Below are 22,525 nucleotides of genomic sequence, written 5' to 3' on the forward strand. Positions count from 1 at the left end.
TGAGCAAAGGAAGTCCGACAGAAGGGTTGTTGTTGTTTTTCCCACAAACACATGTAGCCTCAAAGACTCCGTTCAAAAGAGTCTCTCAGTAACGGTCGAACCCTCTTCGCCTCCCCAACCCCCCAACCCCACCTCCTCAGGTCCCAGCACAACTACCTGCGCATCACCCGCATCCTGAAGTCGCTGGGCGAGCTGGGCTACGAGGCTTTCAAGGCCCCGCTGGTGCGCCTCTTCCTGGAGGAGTCGCTGTGCCACAACACGTTGCCCAACATGCAGCACAGCATCCTGGAGTACTTTGTCTACACCATCCGCCTGCCGGCCACCCGCAGGCGCCTGCTGCGCTTCGCCCGCCAGCACTACCGGCCGGCCCACGCCTTCCTCTGGGGTCCGCTGCCCAAGAGGAGAGGTGGTGGCAGCGGCGGCGGCAGCGTGGGTGCCGGCAGCAGCGGCATCAGAGCTCCCGCCCCCACGCCTGAGCCGCAGAGGAGGGCGGAGGGCGAGAGTCCCACCTCGCCATGCGGCGGCATCATCGTGTCTTCCCACAGCGCCACCTTGTGCCAGGAACTAGCCGGCGGGAGCCTGAAGGGCGTGACGGGGCTTGAGGGGCCGCTGATGATGGTGGACATCAGAGGAGAGAGGAAGGAGTACGGCGAGATGAATGAAAAAAATCATTATTAGAAGTTTTGGTTTGAAAGATTGATCTTTTTTATTATTATTTCTTTTTTGTTGTTTTTTTTGGATTGCTTGCAGTTGATTTAGGCCGTAGTCTGTCCGAGAGGAAGAACACACGATAGAATCCCGACCTGGTACCATAGAAACATGCACGCAGCTTAAGGGCTCAAACACAGACAGGCGTTACTGGTCTGAGTCACTGCACTGGGACGGAGGCGAGACTGGTTGGGACTGGGATCCCCTCACGGACCCAGCCGCCAGACTCCAGCGGCGTCAGGGTAAACCTTCTTCTGTGTGTGTGTGTGTGTGTGTGTGTGTGTGTGTGCGTGTGTGTACAGGTAACCCTTCAAACATGTAAAAGTACTGTATTTGAACTCTTCTATTGAATATTTGCTTCCACGTCAGCTTTTTTGAAGCAGCCTTGACGAGAAGAGATCTGAACGTGTTGTTGTGCTGTTTTTGTTTTTTTGTTTTTTTTTTTTTGTATTTTCACGATCTGGAAACTCTGCTCCGATTGGTCCGTTACACTTCGAAGGTTTTAAAGGACAAAGTTTAGAAAATAAGATAAATCGTTATTGGTAAGAAAAAAAAAAAAAGTCTCAGCAATACTTTCAAAGTCTCTCTGCGCTCTCGATGACAAGAGTGGATAAGTGAACCTGCTCGTCAACTCTACAAGTAGCTCCTCCGTGTTGACGCAAATGTAAATAACTACACGTAAGCAAAAACATAGACTATTTAGTGACTTATGTGCGGGTGAGTGAAGCGACTGGATGTCAGTGAGGTCAGCGTCTTGCAGCTCTCCTCCGCGACCTGTGTCTTCCTGCCGCTAAAGAAAAGCGGCCGTAGGTTCTTCTGTTTCCCTCACACATCCGCAGACGGTGTGCAAGAGTGTTGCAGCTGCGCAGCCACTTCTCCGTTGCGTCGCTGGCACCGCCATTGATTGTTCTCACATCGTCGAGCCTTGCAATAATTTTTGCCGGTGATACTTAATTTATTCAACAGGGCTGATATGACGAAATGGCAGTGGCGGGGAGAACTTCTTTTATCCTGTATGCGTGGCACATGGATGAAAGGTTGGGTCGCCCAGAGGAAAAGCGTCTTTTTTTCAAAAAATGAATAGTAAGTTTGTGTGGACAGATTTAGTCAAGAAGCACGTTAGCATAGTCGCTCTCTGAAAGTCGTTCTAGTTATCAGATGAAGTTCCTGAAACAGCTTTGGGTGTTTTTGGTTTTTTTTTCCTTACTGAAAAAAAAAAGACGCATCTGTTAAGATGCAAAAAAAAATGTGACTTCCTGCTGCAGTGTGAGTGTGCAGATATCTGTGAAATTCAAAAGCCATGTGAGGTCTGACACAACGCTACGGCCTTTGGCTCTGCAGCCAAGTATATCTGAAATAATTGTAAAAAAAGAACAGTGTTTTTTTTTCCTGGTGAACTGTGGGACGACACGGGCTGAGCGAGCAGACTCGCTCTCGTGCGAGTGTTGTGACATGTGCGTGAGTGCATCTGATATTAAGTGCCTTTTTTTGTATTTTTTTATGTTTCATTTGTATGCCGTCAGAAGTTACTCTTTGTGTGATCTCGTCTGTTTTTCTTTCTGTACAGCACTTTGATATTTGCATTACAGAATCATATGAAGTATCAGCAGGTAGAGAAGAGATTAATATATACTTGAACTTGTTTGTATAAGCCCTGTTAATAATAATGATGATGATAATAATAACAATAGTAATGATAATAAAAAAAAACAGTGATTGTTCTATTATTCAGTATCTCTTGGCTTGGAAATGCCAGCGTTTTAATCCCTGTTGCTCTTTAGATTGGATGGACTTTCCCTTACAATGTGAAATAAATCAATAACACAATAAAATGTTGTTTTCTGGAAGATGTCTCTTGTGTAGATGCTGTTTTTTTGTTTGTATTGATATAAGATAATGTAAGACAAGATAAGACGAGCTCTTAAAAATAAACGGAGCTCCACCAATTTTGCTTTAACGGTTCTTGATTGGTGGCAAATGAAAAACTTAAGATTTTGAAGATGGTTTTTGCATGAATTTGGCAACTCTGCAGCTACATTGGAATATTACGTTTTCTTCAGTCAAGACATTTAAGCACTAATTAAGTGGGAGTGTTGCATTTTTTTTTCTTTTATGCAGACGTCAGTCAAAGTGGTGACCTCTTTCTCAGTGCGGCAGCAATCGGCTTTGATTCCCCGCCACAGAGTCCCAGAATCCACCTCTAGAATTTCAAAGGAGATTAAGAAAAAAAAAAAGAAAAGATCATGCTTCATACGACAGCATGAGCTGCGTGACGACAGTGTTACTGTGTGTGTGTGTGTGTGTGTGTGTGTGTGTGTGTGTGTGTGTGTGTGTGTGTGTGTGTGTGTGTGTGTGTTGCTTACCTGATTCACAGTGACAGAATGAGGAGGCCCTCCATCACACGCACTCTTGCAGAAGAGCTGACAGCAGTTCTTTCATTTGCATGAGAAACCAAATGACCTCAAGATAGCAAAAAACAGTCCACCTGCCTTCACTTAACCTTCAGGACTGAAATCTGGGGAAGACATGTTAAAAAAAAAAGACGAAGTACATGCTAATTTTGAAAGTATTACTTAATGCTACATTAAAACACACATGAGGAATGTCCACCCTGTGATAGCAGAGTGTTTTCCTACTCTTTCTGACTCCCCAAAATATGGACGCTCTCCAAAACAGTTTCTCAACTGGTGGGTTGCGAACTGAGTCTGCTAGCTACAGGGCTCCTTCAGCTAGCATGCTAACATGAACGGCAACCTCACTGTTGTGGTGAGTTTAGCGTGTTTCGTCTGTACGTTTGCTTGCCAAGTATTACGGCGTCTGGTCGGCTGATTTAGTTTTTTGTTCATTTGTTCGCTTTTGCACCGTTCACTTAGATTATTCGTCGGGTGAATCTTCATCGACAAGGGCGGAACTAATTAAATGCCGCATTAGGAAGCAACACACCTGGTCAGCAACGCGCGAAATACGTTTTAAAAAGATGCCGAGTGGATTCGAAACTTAAAGAAAACAAGAGGACTCGTAAATGTGCTAAATGTAAAGAAGAACAGAGAGCAGTAGCCTACAAGGTAAGTTTGCTGCTTTTGTTTGCTACCGTTGTTTGTAACTGTGCAATAAGTTTTTATTAGCACAGCGGCGACTGTTTCTAATTTTTGACGTGCACAATTGTCGCAGGTGTCTTTCCTGTCGCGGTGGTGGTAATTAGAAGTTAAAGATAGAGTTAATAAAAAGGTACATATAAAGCAATAAATGACGTGACAATTAAGTATAAACTTGGTAAGTTTGTCTGCTCCATGTTTTTCCTATTTCATTCATAACTTTACCCGTAAACAGTATCTTATTGTGAGAGTTCTAATACCTGCGATATCCAAAATTTCAACGCAAGTTGTAATAGTCATAAATTAAAGATAATTTGCTGCAAACATGTACAACGCTGACTAAAAACAGAGCAATAACTGACACAAAAGAAAAAATGATAAAGAAAACAGATCAAAATGAGTAGAGTTCAAAATAGAACAATAAGGGGTTTTTACCACTATACCCAGTCTGAGCAATAATCATCATCATCATCATCATCATCATCATCATCATCATAATAATAATAATCCTATTGTTGATATTTGGTCATTTCAAAAAAAAGAATTGTCGTTTACATTCTTCTCATTCTTTTAATGTTTGCCTCCAATGCCGCTCGCTCGTTTGCCTTCATATCTGCAGTGTGTCTGTTTTGTGTTGGTTGCCATCGTTGCCCAACACCAGATGGTGTCTCCATGTGCTTCCTGTCGGCTGCTCGTGCATGCGTGCTCCCCCAGCATGCTCTACGGCAGAGAGTGCCGCAGTGCCCTGAAAGCAGGCACATTTTTCTCTCATCCTCGGCGTGAGATGATGAGTGCGTGACGTGCAGCGTGAGATTGTCAACAATCTGCAGACGTCTGAAGGGCCACGGTGCAGGGGGGCTCAGTGGACGCAGTCGAGGCCTCCTTGGCCCGAGGGTCGACTTCCAGTGTGACAGCTGGAGTTTGAATCCTGCAGGTTACGGCAGATTAACCCCCGGCCTGAGTCGGTGCACAAGTCGAGGTCTATTTTTCACATTTTGTTGCCTCTTGCCAGAGGGTTTGAATCAGCTTCTGTTTTGATGTACAAAAACAACTTTATTGTTGCGAAACCTCTTCAAGAGTTTTCCACATTATAGGTGGAAACTTTTTCTCCTGTGTTTGGTGTCACCGAGATGTCTGCGTTTCGAGATGACAAAATTCTTTATTGTTTCTTGTCTTTTCTCTCTCAATCACGTGCTCGAAACTGTCCTTTGTATTGGTTTCGGGGACTTTCCAACAGCAACTATGGAAATACAAAGGTTTATTTCTGCTTTCTGGTATTAAAAAAAAAAAGAACTGCAATTTTTTTCCCACTCACTGCATTTTTTTTGCTCTTGTAACCTTTCAGTGACCTCAACCTCTAAAGCCCTGCACGTGTGTAATAGACAATACATTAGTATTTTTTTTAAAATTGTTTTTACTACTACTAGTAGATGTTAAGGTTCCTTCACAGTGCACAGACGTGCACACTGGGCTGACCTGGCTGCAGGTAGTGGTTGCTGTCTCTAAGTGTTAAGGTCCTTTCAATGAGTTGGCTGTCTGTCACTTCATTAGAGCAGTGTTTTGCAACCACTGTGCTGCAGAACACTTGTGCACTGTGAGATAATGTTTGGTGTACTGTGAAAAATTATCCAATTTCACCTAATTTGTATAAAAAAATAACATTCCATTGTAAAGTGACTGTTTAAAACAAATGGAACTTATTTTCCTCACTCAATTCCTGCCAGGATATCAGCTTTGTGTGTGCACCTAAACAGGCACAGGGTTCACGTTGAGTGAGTATAAATAAATAAGGAGACTACATTGCCATTATGAGACTAAACAGTTTCATTTTATAATACTTTTAGTTGGTGGCGTGCCATGGGTGTTTTTCAATGTAAAAATGTGCCGTGGCTCAAAAACGATTGAAAAACGCTGCATTAGAGGAGCGGCGATAGAAAACGGCTGATTGAAGAGCGAAGGGTGTGATATATTGAGTGGGCGCTGACGCCACCTTGTGGCAAGACTCCGCGCTGCACTCCTTTATGGGGCGCTACATTAAAAGAAAGCATTACATTTGCTTTTTTTTCAACGCTCCAATGAAAAAACTGATAGCTTTGGCATGACCACGCCCATATTATAGTATAGCTGTTTCCTCTAACATTTGAATTTCAAAGCTGTGTGTGTGTGTGTGTGTGTGTGTGTGTGTGTGTGTGTGTGTGTGTGTGTGTGTGTGTGTGTGTGTGTGTGTGTGTGTGTGAAAAGTAGTTGTGGAGATATTTTCTCAGTGCTCGGGGCGATTCCTTCTTTCCTGTCCCATATTCTGGAGTTTGTGTGTGCGTGTCTGTCTCTGTGTGTGTGTGCACGCGCAGCCCCCAGTGGGACAGCCAGGCCCGGGGTCGATCGGTCACAGACGAGTCAGCCAATCGGAAAAGCGCTGCTCCCCGCTTCCCCTGTGGGCCGGGGAGCAGCGTTCCCTGGCGGTGCGTCGCAGGACGTCACAGCTCCTGCCATCGGAGTGTTTTAATGGCTCTGTGTTTACACCAGCTGCCAGCCGCCGACATCCAGTCAGATTTAACGCCACATGGGTCTGCCCTCGTGGCTGCGGACGTCGCTGACATGGGAAGAAAAACGGCGACGCTGAAAGCAGCCACACAAGTCGCCAGAGTGACAGGAATTCCACTATTAATCTCATTTTCTGGAAAGATGCTCTGGATGTAAATGACAAAAGTACGACTCAAACAGGAAAAAATGGTGTACACCTCATTTTTTATTATTATTATTTTTTTATTTACTTTATTGAGACTGAAAGTTTTGTTTCCAGTGTATCAAAATCTTCCACACAAGTTTTATGGGAGTTTATTTAGTCAGACAAGAATTAATAATCAGCAATTGTCCCTTTGAAGATAAAATTCTGCTGTTCAGTTTGAGTTTGAAGATGATCCACACTGGAGCGCTGGAAGGAATGATGTGAATAAGTTGTATTGAGTGTAGAACATCGTGATTTGAAGGTTATTTTCCGTCGGCAGCGCTTGCAGACCAGCTGAGTCGCTGAGCCAGGCAGTGCAAACAGTCCCACCCCCGGCCACCAGGGGGCAGACGCCGAGAGTGTAGGATGTTTACACTTCCTGCTACTCAGAACAAAGAACTTCGGCCTCACCAAGGGAGAAAGAACACTTCTCAGTGAATGGACATAGTCTGATGTCAATGTACCAAAAAAAGATTAAAAAAAAAAATAAATCTCTCACTTTTGAAGAAGTAAAGAGATTAAAGAAAATGCAGCTGCAGCGTTTCCCCCAGTGTGTTTTCATTCAAGGGTTGATGAGCGCCGAGGGCGGGACGGTCACCAGTATTAGGATGCTTCCTTCCTCATTTCCTCCCCAGTCTCGGGCCCCAGTAGTACACCCGCGTTACACCCACTTCCTCCCGCCTCGCAGACGGGTCGCAGAGAATTCAGAGCATTCAGGAAGTGCCGAGTTTGTCCGCTGTCGCCCCCCACCCCCTTCCCTACCTCTTTAATTTTACCCTCCTTCTATAACGTCCTGCCCCGTCTCTCAGGCCAAAGTCTTGGCTAAAGCAGCTAAAGTCCAGTAAAGTAAACCTCTACTTGGCTCTTTCTCTGTCCACTTTCCCCCCCATTTTAACATTTTTTAATGCTTTTCTTCTTCTTCTTCTTCTTCTTCTTCTAAAAAAAAGGCTTGTCACGTATAGTTCAGTTTAGTTTTCTAGTTTTTCATTTTACTTCAAGATCTGCGATATTCAAACATTTGTGCATGTGTCTGCAAAAGGAATTTAGCAGAAGCCAAGTTTTTTTTTCTTTTTAAGACTAACACGCTGACATCCTGCTACTAGCACTTGAGGTTAGCGTAGCATTCTGTTTACGTTCAACACCTTAAAAGATCCTCGCGGTGACCGTTGGATGCGTCGTCCGTGTTGCGCCGCGGCGGCGGCGGCGATGGCACTAGCAGTTGGCTGCTGCAAACATCCGACTGAAAGCTCCACAACCGAGCACCAGCTTCCAGTCAAGGATGTTTACAGTAGCCCCGACTGCCAAACCAAACCAAACCGAGCCGGACTGAGCCGAGCGAGCGAGCTGGGAGAGTCTGCGACGCGGCAGCTCGCGCGCGAAAACCTGCAAAAACAGCACAAACGGGTGGGGATTTCAGACAGTCGTCAGGATCGGAGGAGAGGAAAAACACAACTTTGAGTATTTGAGCCCCCCTCCCCCCCTGTCGGTTGGACCGTCAGCTTTTCCCAACATCTCAGCCGAGCTGTTACGCCGTTGTCGTTGACCTCGCTGTAAGAACTGCGGGCGGTCCAGAGTCGTCGCCTTTGTGCAATCCGAGCACCTGAAGTGACAAAAGATGCGGGGGAGGATTTGTCCTCCTCTGACACACCCGCAGCATAGAGGCCTCTTTAATCACAGCCTTATTATTAATGCTCAGTCAACGCCGAGTGCTCGGCGTAGTTTCCCATTAACCAGTCCTCTTGTCCCTGTGTCAATATGCCCAGTGCTCACGATGGGAGTTGCACTGATTAAAAGGCAAAAACATAATCAGACTGGTTCTGCTACTTTCTAAAAATAAAACCCTGACGACATTAAAAATAGCCTTGATGTTTTCAACCCAGGACTGAAACCAGTCAGATGGGGCATTTCTGTAAGGTTAGAAAAAATACTTGTAGATGGTCTCAGATCCTAAGAGTGTAAAAAAATAAATAAATAAATAAAAATGTCAGAGTAGAAGAATAATCTACCTCTCTATTGAATCTTAATGTTATATAAAACACCATTGGCCTGTTGTTATCCCACAGCGAGAACGCTTTGGCCAACGCTTTTCTGCTAATAAAAGCTGATTGGTCAATGGAGGAGTGTTGGAATAATTCAAACAACCTCTGTTTTTACAATTCTTGCAATTAAATAATCCAACTAGTTCACGCTAAGAATTAAAGTGATCTTTTTTTTTTGTCTATAAATATATACAATATTAAAATCCAAAACCCCCCCCCAAAAATCCAAATTACAACCACTGTGTAATGACTGTGTTATGACGATACATACGAGGAATCATTTCAACTTGTAGAAAACCGAGGAGATGAGCAACTTTGCAGGATTCTGCACCAGAGTTCCCTCTAGAACGTGCGCATGCTATGGAACGACCGCTTCCTGCGCCTCTTGATGACATATTCTGCATTTGCTTCAGCAGCTCTAACCTCTCGTAATCAAGCAAGTCAAAAGAAAAAAAAAAAAGTCAAGTAGTTTAGATGCTTCCCGTGGGAATTTAAAGACTTCCGGTTCAAAAAAAAAAAAAATCCAACGCTTGCAGCGCTGATGGTTTCCACCATGTTGTCTTTTCCCAGCCTTGTTGTCCAGTAAGCATTCAGTCAGCATGTGACATTCCACAACCTCCACTCCCAACCCACACACACACACATGTGTTTATCATGTAAACACAACTCACCCATTCTGTTTAGCCATCACACCCCCCCCCCGTCCCCCCAGCACACACACACACACACTCAGAAACATCTAATTACTTCTTCTCACGCAAATGAACGGCGAGGACTCCCATCATGCCCTCTGTGACCCTGCTCCCTCGACCCAAACGCTCACTTCCTGTTTCTTCTCCTCCCTCCGCATATTTTGCTGGCAATTTCAATAACGTATGTCAACACACACACACACACACACACACACACACACACACACCTACAAATGCACACAGAAAGCAATCGCTCGACTGAGAGTGCAGAGCAACATAATCAGTCATGGACACACTTTTTTTTTTTTTTTTTTCCTTTTTTGCCACGCGTTTCACCGGACTTGTTTAAATATTCAAAGAATGGAATGGGCCCCACAAGTCAACCCTGACTTCTTTTGTGTGTGTCTGTGTGTGTGAGAGAGAGAGTGAGTGTTTGTGCGTGTGTCTCCACAGTTTGCATGACTTTGTGAATGTGCCTTTGTCTGTGTGTGCGTGTGTGTGTGTGTGTGTGCAGAAAAAGAAAAGTGTGCGATAGCGGCAGAGAGCGAAGGAGAGCATGTAATCACATGTGTGTCCTGTTCGGAGATAAAGGCAGGAATTTCTCCTCCGTTGCTTCCTCCGTCTCCTTCTCTCTGACAAAGAAACCAGTTCCAAGAAAATGCTTTGTCAACCAACGTGGACGAAAACCCTGGTGGTGGCTCCTGGGTCTAGAGCTGAAGGCCCCTTTTTAACTGCTGCACTTGTGATAAAGGGACAAAACGTTTTTCAGATGTGAGCTATTTGACTGTTGTCTCGGCAGGAGAACCTCCGCGGTCGCCGGCCCAAAGTTAGAAGAACGTCTTGGTGGTCGGATCAAAGTTGGAATCCCCCCCAACACGAGTCGAGTACTCTCGAGTACTCAACAAACGCAAAACAAACACAAAACTAAATGATGTGAATGTGTTCAGTTTGGGCCGTTGCAAAAAAAAACCACAACGAGATCGTACGTGGCGTCGTACCTAAACTGTACTTTCAAGTTTGGTCGGCTGAGTGTTGACTTGAGCGCGGTTGAAAGGGTTTGAGTGAGTGCAGGAACCGCCGGTCACGGTCCTCCATGCTTCACCTCTCCACTTCAGATGGCCCGATTCCGCTGCCTGCTCTGCTGCGAAGCGACGTGAACTCAACCGAGGGGGGTGGTGTTGGTGGTGGTGGTGGTGGGGGTGTTAATCCACGGGAGTACCGGCAGCCCTTGACTCTTGCTCCTGGTCCCGTCGGAATCCTCTTAACTTGGGCCAGACCTCTCGTGAACGGGCCTAATGGATAGTTTAGACAGAGTGCGAGGACTACGCCGCCGCCACCGCCGCCGTCATCACCGTCGACGACGGTAAACGTTGTTTAACTGCCGAATACGCAATTGTGTGTCACTAAAAAAGGCCCCGATGCGGTAATTACCGTCCTGTGTCTCTTTGGAAGGATAACAAAGGATTATGTGCAAGTATGCTTTCTCTGTGTGTGTGTGTGTGTGTGTGTGTGTGTGTGTGTGTGTGTGTGTGTGTGTGTGTGTGTGTGTGTGTGTGTGTGTGTGTGTGTGTGTGTGTGTGTGGACTTATGGGTACTACTGTTTCTGTTGCTCTCCCTCTTTCTCACTCAGGTCACTTGGGGGAACAAAGCAAACTTTATCAGAACATTGCAATCCTGCATTCCCCAGATTCTTAGCACTTGGCAACCAGCTAGCAACAGCGGCGAGCACGAAGGGGGGAAGGAGAGAAAGAGAGGTGGCCGGGGGGGGTGGGCGGAATGAAATGGGCTTCTAGCCTCAGTGTACCTGGTCCACAGTTTGTAGACGCCTGGCCTTTGGTGGGCAAAGTGGAAGAGATTGGATTCTCGGAGACGTTTGCTCTAATTTGGCCCCTCCTGATTGTTTTGAGGGAGTTCCGGCACAAAATGTCCGCCGCTGTACGAGGTTGACTGCTGGGAGTCGATGGCGGCGCACGTCGAGGGCAGCGTGTCTTATCGCCAGTCACCCGCTGATGCATGACTGAAGGACATTTGCTCAAGAGTGACTTGCGTGCTGTTCGAGCAAACTGTTCTATTTTTTTTTTTTTTGATAAAATCAACACAGGCTTGTGACACCGTTTGTTTGCCGGTGTGATGGTGACATTGAGTGAAGGGGATGAGGAAAGTCAGTCAGTCTGCAGACGATAAACACACACACACACAAAGGGGCTTTTAGTGAAAATGTCGGGATTCAAAAATGTTCGGGTCACAAGAGCCGACGTGTCACCGGCTTAAACCAATCGGTGTTAACAGAGGTTTTCCACTCGCTGCAGTTCCTTTTGGTGGCGTCCCAAGAATTTGTCATGGCCGTTTCCAACCTGACTCTAGGGCCCTGAAGGAAGCGCTACTCCAATGAACTGGTCAAGTTGTCAAAATGCTCCTAGCTTGCCGGGTTAAGAGTGTGAGACGTGCTATTGTTGGGACGTGCGACGGGAGGAAACCTTTCAAAGTGCGGCAGCCGCCGCGTCTGCCTGCGCGCTTTCATCCACTCGAGAGGCACTTCTCTCACATCACAAACACGCCGACACAATGAGGCCGGTCGGCCGGCTGGCTGTGCCGCCCCAGATCAAACGCCATTAGCAAAGGTGCGATATATCAGGGAGAGCCGAGCACGTTGGAGGATCTCGAGCTGGGTCTCACGCCAGAGTGAGTCTTTGAAGTCCAGTCCAGTCCACTTCAGTCCGTTTCATCATCCTGGAGCTGCCAGCTTCACTTGTTCCTCTTGGCCACAGTGTCGCCGTTTTGTGTGTTTTTTTTTTTTTTATGCACTTCTTGGAGGAAACTACGTCTGGATTGTTCAGACCAACACATTTAGCTTCATAGCGTGAGCTTTGTAGCTGAAGTGTTTTGTCTCTTTCTTTCTCGTAAAATCTGGCGTGACGAGATTTCACAAGAATTACGTTTGCTTTTTTTTGTTCACATTTGTTTGCTGTCAAGAAGGGTTGTTATATTTTTCTCTTTGATTCCTTGAAAAAAAAAAAAAAAAAAAGGTTGGTTCCAAAAACTACCGCCTGCAACTGTAAGCTATGACCATTACAGCCCGGCGTCTTCCAAACAGTCTTAGATAAATACACAGCAAGCACACGTCCACGCAAAGCAGTGGAACACTCCATTAGAGCTTGCTCACCTCTTAAAGCGTGACTGTTGAGGTTTTAATAGGTGACCAAGTACCTGTTTTCTAGCAGTGTCGAGTTAGACGTCCAGGATGCCGCTTCGCACTGCCAGTTTTGGAATGGTTGGTTTACTCAATGTGGCTGTGGCCGTCAAATATCACAACTTCATCGAACGTATTAATCAATGCTAGATATGGTTTTATGGCGTAATAAGAAAAGTTTAAATAAAGCTGCCTCTCTTAGTTTTACTCTCTGTCCTAATGAACAACTGTGGCCAATCTATTTTTTGTGAGTGTGTTTGTGCTTTTCTAGACTTTTCTAACAATTTTCAACTCTTTATGTGATTACAACCCGATTCTGCTCTTTTCCTGACGGCCTTGTTTCCGTCTGATGAGTTGGTTTGGTGCGGTGCATCGCGCGCCGTCAGCAGTTTAACTGAACGACCAAATATTCCGATCACGGTCTTGAATGCAAAACAGAGAACCGCTGGCCCGTAAAGGCCCGAACTTTGACGATTATTAACGGCGTGGACTCGTGGAGGACGGGCAGGTAACGGCAGGTTAATGTTCCTCGACACCTCGGAGTGCAAGGTCCCGGGGGGACGCTGGGGTTTGGTAACCCGGCTGGAAAAGTTGATGATAAACCGGCTGTCTTTCTTTGTGAGCGACTTTGAGCTCTTTAGCCAACTCGCATACGTTTCTTCACACATCGACGGTGTTTCTTGAGTCAACTATTAACATTAACTTGACAAATTTTAGAGCCAAGCATTAAGCATCGGAAACTTAGAGGTTCTTAGACTTGGATATAAACTTTGGCTTTGTATAAGTAAAGATTTGTGCACAGATGTGTAGCTGCTGTAATGTGCAGCTCGTCGGTGGCCAAGGCTGACAAATGGAATCTTTTAGGCTCGGATTCTTTTCTCCGTCTCTTTATTTTAACTCGGCTTTTGTAAATTATCCCCTGATGGATAAGCCCATTTGAGGAGTGCAGCACTGGCTTTTGGCTGCCTGCTTTCAACTCCACTTTCAGCCTAGATTCCCTGCTCCTATAATGTATCGCGGGATGGGTCAGGAATTCAGGAAGTCACTCCTTTCGTCTCCATGGCAACCCTGAGGTCGGCTCTGTGAGGCCGGAGACCCCTCCTCAAACACAAAGGGCCAAAAGGAATGGATCAACACAAACAACAACCACACACACACACACACACACACACACACACACACACACACACACAGACACACACACACATACATACATCAATATTGAATTTACTGCAATTGTGAGTGCAAGTCAAAAGATCACTTTTTTTTTTTTTGCTTGAATAGCTTCCTTGCGATTAAAGCAGCATCTACTGTAAATTGTAAGACAGGGAAAACAACAGCTGCACATGTTCGGCTGTGTAGTTCAGAAAGGAGTGAAGGGGGGGAAATATGCTATTTAAAACTTGTTGTGACCTATTAAGAGATTTTTTTTTTTTAAAGGCGAGCGCCATCATCTTCCTGCAGCAGCATTGTTGTAGTCATAGTAGCACATCTTACAGCATTCTGCCTTGTCCTGTAGTAATAATAGGTCTAGCTACCCATCTGAGAAGTCCCCCCCAACACACACACACACACACACACACACACACACACACACACACACACACACACACACACACACACTCTGCCTGGGAACCAAACTGTCCGTCATCCCCAGGGGAGGAAAGAGTCGGATGAATAGACAGGGCCGAGGCTGAGGGGGTCACTTTCACAGCAGATAGCCGAGTACTGAATGACTTTTGGTTGATGGACAAACCCCAGAATAACATAATACCCATGGATCAGTATTTCTGTGAGCTTGTAAACCTGAGGAGACCCTCCGAACGACTTAGCTTATTAGGTTTTTGCGGTTTTACAGTCTTTTTTTTTTTTTTTAGTCAATATTTCAGTATTTTTGATCCGAAGTATTCATGGTATACAGCCAATTACTTCACTTTTAATTTCAAACAAAATATTTGTGAGAAAGTAACTGCGCTAAAGATGCAATAATTGACATTTTTATGTTTTAATTGTAAGGAAACGTCTTTGGCGTGCATGGTGATCTAAAAGGTGATCTGAAAGGACTTTGATGTACAGACGTACATTACATGCGATATGTTCGACTGTAAACATCTGTCATGTAAACTAATTGATTAAGTAAAAGATCTGTGCATAATGTGAAATGTTCAGCATTTTCCCCCACATGGATATAGTAATATTTTCTATCTCAGAATTAAAAATGTGTTTAAAAGAGTTAGTTAAAGCAGTGTATACTGCTGTCTCTGTTTCACCAGACACAATACAAAAATCTACGAATTAAGACATTTTCGTGGTGGACCCCTTATTAATATTGCAATTTCAACAATGATATATATGTTTGAACATTATAGTGGGCCTTTCAACAAATTCGTATTATAAATTAGTACCTCAGGACCACGAGAATTGCTTTAAAATCCTACGTAGGCTCTCGAATTGCCTATCTGGACGCGGTGGCTTTGTTAAGTTATGAGGTCTTTAAAAAAAGCACCAACGGAAGGAAAGTAAGATTTATCTACCTAAAAATTATGCCGAATTAAAGAACGGCATTTACGTTTACACCAAACGAGTACACATTGAACAGAAAAAGTGAATACACATTTATGGTAAATATAACTTAAAGAAGCTGTAGTGGGGGTTTTGCATCATCTGAGCTCCGTGCGGGACGTCGCTGTGAACTCACCCGGGTTTCTTCTCTGCGGACAGCGGCTGATTTTCACTCTGTCGCGTCATTTCAAGATGATTGTGAAAAAAAATTAAGTCTTTCGTTGCGAACGTCGACAGGTTGCATATTAACAGTGAAAAAAAGTTAGCTGTTGTCCTACAAAATAAACGCGGACTTGTCCGGATGCCGGTCACTTGTCCTGCGGAGCAGAGATGAACTTGGCGGCGACGGCGAAACGGTGACAGGCAAACCGGAAACGGCGGATCCTTTTAATTTGACATTTATGTCCCCTAAAACGTCTAAAACTCCCTCTCGCCCTTTCTCGACACTGTCCACTGCAAAATTTGGAGGTTTTTGTAGCGAGAAAACTGGACGTAGTCCGGCCCTCTTTTCTGTGACCGGTGCGGAGTTAGCTAAGAGTTGCTCCCGACAACAACAAGCAGCTTCCGCTCAGCGTTTTCTAAATAAAACTCGGCAATAGTTTAATAGAGCGTAAGCTAAAGGATTTGCGTTTCGCAAAATTGCTGATCACTAAGAGAAACGTATTGCAGCAGGGGGAAATTTACTAGAACCTACTTAAATGTCTGCTTCAGTGGTTACATTCTTAGGCGTGTACTCTTATTCTGAAAAGAAAGAATGTATTTCCGTTCCCATTCCGTGGTCCTGTTTGCAGCTTGGTGAAGGTTTACACCGGCCAAGGAGCTCTCACCTTGAGGCCTCAAGCGCGCGCGCACGAACACACGCACAAACACACACACACACACACACACACACACACACACACACACACACACACACACACACAGCATTTCTTGATAGTTTTATTGTTTGTTCATAGATAAAATCAATGCTATTCTGAATTGAAAGGTTCCACCTTGAGGTCAGATAAGGACACGTTGACCTCCTCTCTCCACCAACTCAAAGGTCAAGGTCTGTGACCTTCCATGGACTGTGATTGCTATCTTGCAAACTCCCCTGTTCGTGCACAGGTCAGCAGAGAATGTTTCAACTGCATGGTTCCCCTTTTCAAGTGCAGGCATTCCCCGACCTGCGAGTTCTTTTATGCGAAAGGAGAAGCAAAGGAGCTTGGAAACTGCCAGTTCAAACAGAACGCGCAGTAAGCGCACGTGTTCGCCCTGAAATGGCACGGCGACTTGTGTGTTTTGGCTTTTTCCACCACCTTCATGGCGGCTCTGTTTGTTGTCCAAACTGATAGCAGCAGTCCGCCGCTGGTCTCAGCATCGGAGCGCAGATAAAAGTGCCTCCAGAGTGGAGAGCTGGTGTTTACAGTCAAAGCACACCGAGGATCCGGGGGAAGGGGGCTAAGGTGAGAGAGTCAATGCTGAAACAGCAGTGGTGAGAAATCCGACCTGTAGGACGCCCCGCTGATAGTTCACATTGCAGTCCATGCACAGTCCCGACCTGATGCCGGTAACGGAGACGCAGCAAAAAGCACCTCGACCTTGGTCCTGTCACCTCTGTCCTATGCGTGGATTTTGGCCACATGATCCAGAGGAGAACTTTGGCGTTCAGCACCACACTTAACAGCGCCTCCTGTGGTTTAATAAACTTTTAAAAGAAAAACCACACTTCTTCACAAGTCGGAAACATTGTGAGGATTCATATCAGCGTGAGCAGCGATGCTTGGCATAGCTCCTTAGCAGCAGCTCGGAGGCGAGCAGCGGCTTCCTGCTTTTGGGAGGCCGGTTTGGCTGACTGAGACTGTTTTGGATTGTTGCCCGGCAGGTTGGATGTGTGTGAAACATCAGCCATCTAGCTGTGGTGCTGGTGCTCCAAGCCGCACAAAGCCAATGTCTAATTCAGTTGTTATGGATTGCAAATTGGAAGTCCCACCCCACCTAACTTCCCCACTTCCAGCAAGTTTCCTAAATAACAATTTTATTTATAATGCTGCGGCACCAAAGATGAATCTGACCCCACAGAGCACCGGGACAGTGGTTGTCCAGTAACACAGCACACGCACCATTGTGCCCTAGGCAGTGAGTGATACCAGCAGTTGTGTGTAGTACATGTGTTTAGTTTTTTGTTGATTTGCACAGAAACGGCACCCTCTGCTGGACAGAGGAGGAGGCGACACGGAGTCGAGGCTTTCTTACACGTCAGAAAACACACACACACACACACACACGCACACGCACGCACACACACACACACACACACACACACACACATACACACACACACACACACACACACACACACACACATGGTTTGTGGATAAATGAAGCGTGGGACTTGCGTGGATAAATGGATTTATTGTACAAAGCGCCGGCGCTGATGATTATCCTCGGCCTCATTTCACAAATACTGACTGTTTTACTGAGTAAACACACATTGCAATGACACTGATAAATCAAAAGTCTGATCATTTGTTCTGTATACATTCATGAATTCACCTCAAAGGAATACATTTGTTATAAAAGACCTTTAAACACTGGCTGCCTCTAGGGGGAGTAGTTTGCTCAAGAGCTGTGAATTAAACTGCTGACAGGGCACGAGTGATTTTCACCTGCTGTCCTGTTGTTTTCCCGATGGAGGTCAAAGTATTTGATTGTTTCCCCGTGTGAACAAACACATATTGATGCTTAACATTGTAAGGTCATTAATTTGTACTGCAGCTGGTGTGTAAAGGATGACGGGCACGCACAGTGCATTTCATCATTTGACGTTGACGGAGCTGAAGAAAAGGAAGAACACTGGCAGTGTTTGTCAGTGTCAGCTGGTCTCGCCGATGTTCTGGGTGAAGTGTTCCCCCGTCCACAGGCCCCAGTGTAGCGCGTCCCCTTGGGCTGCGGCCCACACCATCTGCTGGCTGGAGAAACGAGCGGCCCAGCGGCCTGCGGGGTCCACCGTGACCACGCCGCCCAGCCCCGAAACCCTGGACTGCATGTAGGCCAGGCCCAGATCGCTGGCAGCTTCAGCCGACTGACCTGCAGAAGTGGAGTCCAACAGTGACCAAGTCTTATTCCGCTCGAGGAACTGTGTGTGAGTGTACTTGGTGTGTGCGTTACCTTGTTCCATGTGGAACAGGATGAGTCGAGCCAGCGTAACCTTCATGATGGCTTCACCCTGGCCAGTAGTCGACACAGCGCCAACCTTGTTGTCGGCGTAACCTCCACATCCTGACAGACACAGACGCACACGTTTACAGCCGCCCAAACTAATGTTGAGAAAATACAGTTCCACAGTTACACCACCAGATGGAGACGTAACGATATAAATATAAATACGGTCTGCCTGATTCAGCGCAATATTTGTTTTCTTCTCCCTGTTTCTTAGCCTCTGAGCCGCTGAGGACTGATGACTTTATCACTGGCATTGACGAGTTTGATCAGAACCTCGCCACTGTTTACAACAATCTAAATGTGATTTGCTTGTCCCACAAAGACATTGCACATTACAGTGCCGGTAGTCAAGTCAAGACTGAATACCGAAGGTTCAAATATTTCAGATAAATTGAAGGTCACTAAAAAAAAAGGTTAGGGTTTGGGTTCCTAACCTCTGATGTTTTAAATGATTCTCTCGGGTCAAAGTTGATAAATGACATGAGTGCTTGCCACTGACTGGACCCCCAGAGTTACTCAGTAGCTCTTGTTTACAATATGGAGAGGTTTGTTTTTTTTAACACGTTAACGTTTGACTGATCAAAGGTCAAATCACACTCATGGATGTTGCTGCTCCTGTTGGTCAAACCTTGCTGCACGTTCTCTTTGGTAAAAGCCTCAGATGGAGGTTTGAGGGTTTTTTTTTTACCCTTGACTGAGGTCTTTACAGCCAGTATAGGACACTGTGTTTAGACCTTCCTTTCTTTACAGGTCTCGTTGGAATCATGTGTGAAGGCTTAGGCTTCATTTGTACAGTCAGAGGTGGAAACTTATAAAGACGCCCGACCTTTCTTCACAAAATAGCATGAGTGTTGAAAACGATGACAGAAAAATATATGTTGATCCCTACTGAACACCAGTCTGCTGGCTCTGAAGACACACTGCGGCTCTTTGGACAGACCTATGCAGGGAGTGTCGCCCACTCGGCCCTCCATCTTGTTCAGCATCCCGCCGGTGGAGGTGGCACAGGCCACGTTTCCCTCGCCGTCCACAGCCACTGCTCCCACCGTGCCCATCTTCCCCCTGCACCAGCCGAGCAGAGGGAGATCAGCTCTGATGAACTGAGCAGACGGCTCCTCTCCCCAAAGTAAACATCTCACATTTGGCACTCCACAGGGTTGGCATCCGGTGCCAGGTTCTTTCTCCAGCGCATCCGGGCGTACTCTGTGATGAGAGACTCCTGGGACACCTCTGGGATACCCACGGACCGCGCAAACTGACTGGCGCCCTCTGCTGTCAGACACGCATGGCTCGTCTGAAACGAGACGTCATAGAATTTACCTGCGAGGTGCCTCAAACCACTTCCTGGTGTTCCTTGATCTCTCAGGAGCTCATGCCCCCCGAACTCGGACAAACTCCTTTCACTGCCCCCCCCCGGTACCTTGTCCATCACCAGTCTGGCCAGCTGGATGGGGTTGGCTACGTTACGCACTGCAGACACCGCACCACTCGCCAGTGTCCTCCCGTCCATCACCAGGGCGTCCATCTCCACCTCTCCTTTCATGTTGAGCACAGACCCGCACCCTGGAGCACAGTTTAAGAAACAGAGGCGGTTGGCCTACAGCAAGCATGAGTAAAACTATGGCCCGGGGGCCATTAGGGGCCCGTTAAGCTTTTTAATCTCGCCTGCTGAACTTAAAGAACTTACACTGATAGTTAGTAAGTCATAAAATAGCAATATTTCATCCATCTTTTCCAGTGTTTTAAGAGTCATTTCAATAAGGAGCTAAATACCACGGGGCTTCAAAGACGGATTTTGTTGTAATGCTGGTCCCAGAAGGTGAACGAGTCTGTGTGTGCCTTCAATGGCGAGGACGTTACCTGCATTGAAGGCAGGGTTGTTCTCCATCAGGCTCACGGCCTCCACCACAGCGTCCATACTGCTGCCGCCTCCCAGCAGGACGCCGTAGCCCGCCCTGACAGCCGAGCAAACTCCTGACATGGACAACTCGGCCCGGTCCTTGGGGATTTGACCCGCCCCGCCGTGGACCACCACCACAGGCAGCATGCTGAGCTCCTGGCAGATGGGAGTAGAAGATAGTAGATAGTAGAAGGTGCTAGACTAGGGTGACCATATTTTGGATTACTGAAAAAAACAAGGATCTTTGGCCCGGTAATGAGATACACAAACGGTAGTTGCTCAAAGTTTTATACATATTTAATACTTAACATACACTACCCAGTCAAGAGTTTGGACACACCCTATGAATTCAATGTCTTTTCTTGATTCTCATGACTATGGAATTATGTCGGAAACAATAAAAGTGTAAAATATCTCAAACACGTTTTACATTTCATTTCTTCTAAATAGCCACCTTTTATAAAAAGCATATTTAGAGCTATTTAATGTGTTTTTCTTTGCTGCATAATAAATAAATAAATAAATAAGAAACAGGGTGTGAAACCAGGACATGTCCTGGGAAAGAGGACGTTTGGTCACCGTTTGGTGAATGATAACTGCATGTCCTACTCCCAAGTGTTAACCAGTGATGCTATCAATCATTCTGAAGACGAATTTAACCATTGACCTCCTGGAATGGAGGCATTTTGAATTATATCTATCTTGGATTGTGTTACCGCGGTAAGTTATTAACCAATAGAAACACTGGCAGCCAGCGGACAGTGACAGACCAGCAGTTGTAGTGTTCTATAGGAGCAGCGCTATAATATTTTGCAGTGTGAATGTCTTCACACTGTGACGTACTGTGTCACCACCTGGTATTTGTGCTGTACTGAGTCAGCAGACAGAGCGAGGCTTCAGTGGACTGTCACAGCTGCACAGAAAATGATTGGCTGCTCACTCCCGTCCCTGTCAGACATCTACACCACCCGGTGCTTTAGAAGAGCTCAGGACATTATTAAGGACTGTTCACACCCTGGCTCACAGCTGTTTGATCTGTTGCCCTGTTGGAGGCGCTACAGATGCATCAGAGCAAAAACAAACAGACTGAAAAACTGTTTTATTCCTAAGAGCTGTAACCATCCTGAACTCTCATATGAGATAAACCCACCTAATGACATAAATGAGCAATATACATGTAGACAACGGTTTACCTCTTATTTCTAACTTTTTAACACTTTAATTTTTATTGTTTTTGTAATTTAACCTTCAAGATTCCTTGTATATCGAGAGTCTTTGCACTTTTTTTTAAACTGTCTTTCTCTCTTTTAAATTGTCTGACTGCACTGGAGTGGGGGAAGCTTTTCAATTTCGTTATACATTGTATTATGATGACAACAAAGGGCATTCTGATTCTGATTCTGATGTATGCGAACTGGTCGGGCGCCGTTTCTTAAAAACATTAACACAAATGATTACGTGAGGGAGAGGACCGACAGAAACAACACGGTGTTTACGACAACATTATGGCTGATAAGCAGGTTGACTCAGGCAGGGTATTGCTACGGGGGAAAACGGATTGGGGTCAGTTAATTCCGAGAGAAAAATAAATAAATAAATAAATGATTGAATGAATTGGTGAACGAATCTACTCCAACACTGAATAAATAACCCGTGTGAGATCTTACCCCGGAGATCGCAGGTCCAACTGGCCCGGAGAATCGTTGGCTTACTGCCTTCCCCTTCGTCTGCTCTGTCAGTTGCTCGTGACAATCCCCTGCACTTCCGGGACTTGACTTCCGGGAGGCTTTCCAAAATAAGGGTAGTGCCATAAAAGCGCGATATACCCAGCAGCTTCCGACGGACGTATTCCGTCCGTCCCGGGATTTTATTTTGAAACTGGATCAGGCAATCGAATAGTTTGTCTTTCGTAGGTTTTTATTTATTTTTTTTATTTTTTTTTACTTTATTTATTTTTAAAATTTATTTATTGTTATTTAATGATTTGTACTGAGTAATTAAATGTAAACAGCTTCCTTCGCTTAGATACAAACCAATCCACAGTTGTTGTTTTTCGTTTTTTTTTTTTCTACAATACAGCACTCGGGTCTGCTTCCATTTTCAGTTTTGCTTCCTTTTTTCCCCCGGTCTTGTCTAGGAGCTGACCGTGGTGCTGAATGACGAACTGCGCACAGGCAGCGACTTTTCATTATGGCGTCGTGCACCTGTACTGGGGGACCGGCGAAGGCACGTGTGTGAGTCTGCCACGTGTGGTAAACTCTCTCTCCATCACACAGCCTGTGTAAGAGCCTCGCATGCTGATGCAGGGTGTGTGTGTGTGTGTGTGTGTGTGTGTGTGTGTGTGTGTGTGTGTGTGTGTGTGTGTGTGGAGGGAGGACGGACAGAAGGAAGCAGTGGTGGGGTGGGAGGT

At 45.7% G+C, this 22,525-nt stretch overlaps 2 protein-coding genes and 1 long non-coding RNA gene across 4 annotated transcripts in view; 1 reads left to right on the forward strand and 2 right to left on the reverse strand.

Annotated features, from left to right (window-relative positions):
* LOC142899419 (opioid growth factor receptor-like protein 1) overlaps positions 1-2,559 on the forward strand; it is a 5,795-nt gene extending 3,236 nt beyond the window's left edge. The window contains exon 7 of the mRNA XM_076042972.1: positions 141-2,559. Coding sequence (XP_075899087.1) covers positions 141-678 — 538 coding nt within the window. The 3' untranslated portion in view covers positions 679-2,559. The remainder of the gene's footprint in view (positions 1-140) is intronic.
* Positions 2,271-15,524, reverse strand: LOC142899420 (uncharacterized). The gene is made up of 3 exons (XR_012928765.1): positions 15,148-15,524; positions 3,072-3,223; positions 2,271-2,908 (listed from the first exon to the last, which is right to left on the reverse strand). It is a non-coding gene; the product is annotated as an uncharacterized LOC142899420 (long non-coding RNA).
* A 1,861-nt stretch (positions 15,525-17,385) lies between these two features.
* Positions 17,386-21,899, reverse strand: LOC142899430 (isoaspartyl peptidase/L-asparaginase-like). 2 transcript variants are annotated; one of them, XM_076042987.1, is made up of 7 exons: positions 21,783-21,899; positions 20,076-20,271; positions 19,636-19,778; positions 19,355-19,509; positions 19,156-19,277; positions 18,162-18,263; positions 17,386-18,080 (listed from the first exon to the last, which is right to left on the reverse strand). In XM_076042987.1, exons 2-7 carry the CDS (start codon positions 20,260-20,262, stop codon positions 17,866-17,868), a joined length of 924 nt encoding a protein of 307 aa, XP_075899102.1. In that variant the 5' UTR covers positions 20,263-20,271; positions 21,783-21,899; the 3' UTR covers positions 17,386-17,865. The 2 variants fall into 2 exon arrangements, with proteins under 2 accessions (XP_075899102.1, XP_075899101.1); XM_076042986.1 differs by having other exon boundaries at positions 18,162-18,272.
* Between the last annotated feature and the right edge of the window lie 626 nt (positions 21,900-22,525).

Source organism: Nelusetta ayraudi, unplaced genomic scaffold (assembly GCF_046127955.1).
Source record: "Nelusetta ayraudi isolate G7.1 ecotype Tasmania unplaced genomic scaffold, CSIRO-AGI_Nayr_v1 ptg000072l, whole genome shotgun sequence".
Lineage (NCBI taxonomy): Eukaryota > Metazoa > Chordata > Actinopteri > Tetraodontiformes > Monacanthidae > Nelusetta > Nelusetta ayraudi.

Bases quoted from the DNA above. Each gene is read 5' to 3' on its own strand.
- LOC142899430 (XM_076042986.1), bottom strand. From the start codon at position 20,262: ATGCTGCCTGTGGTGGTGGTCCACGGCGGGGCGGGTCAAATCCCCAAG. The intron at 19,779-20,075 runs GTAACGTCCTCG...ACTGTGCTCCAG, and splicing joins CAACCCTGCCTTCAATGCAG to GGTGCGGGTCTGTGCTCAAC. The intron at 18,081-18,161 runs GTAACGCACACA...CCACTTCTGCAG, and splicing joins CCTGTTCCACATGGAACAAG to GTCAGTCGGCTGAAGCTGCC.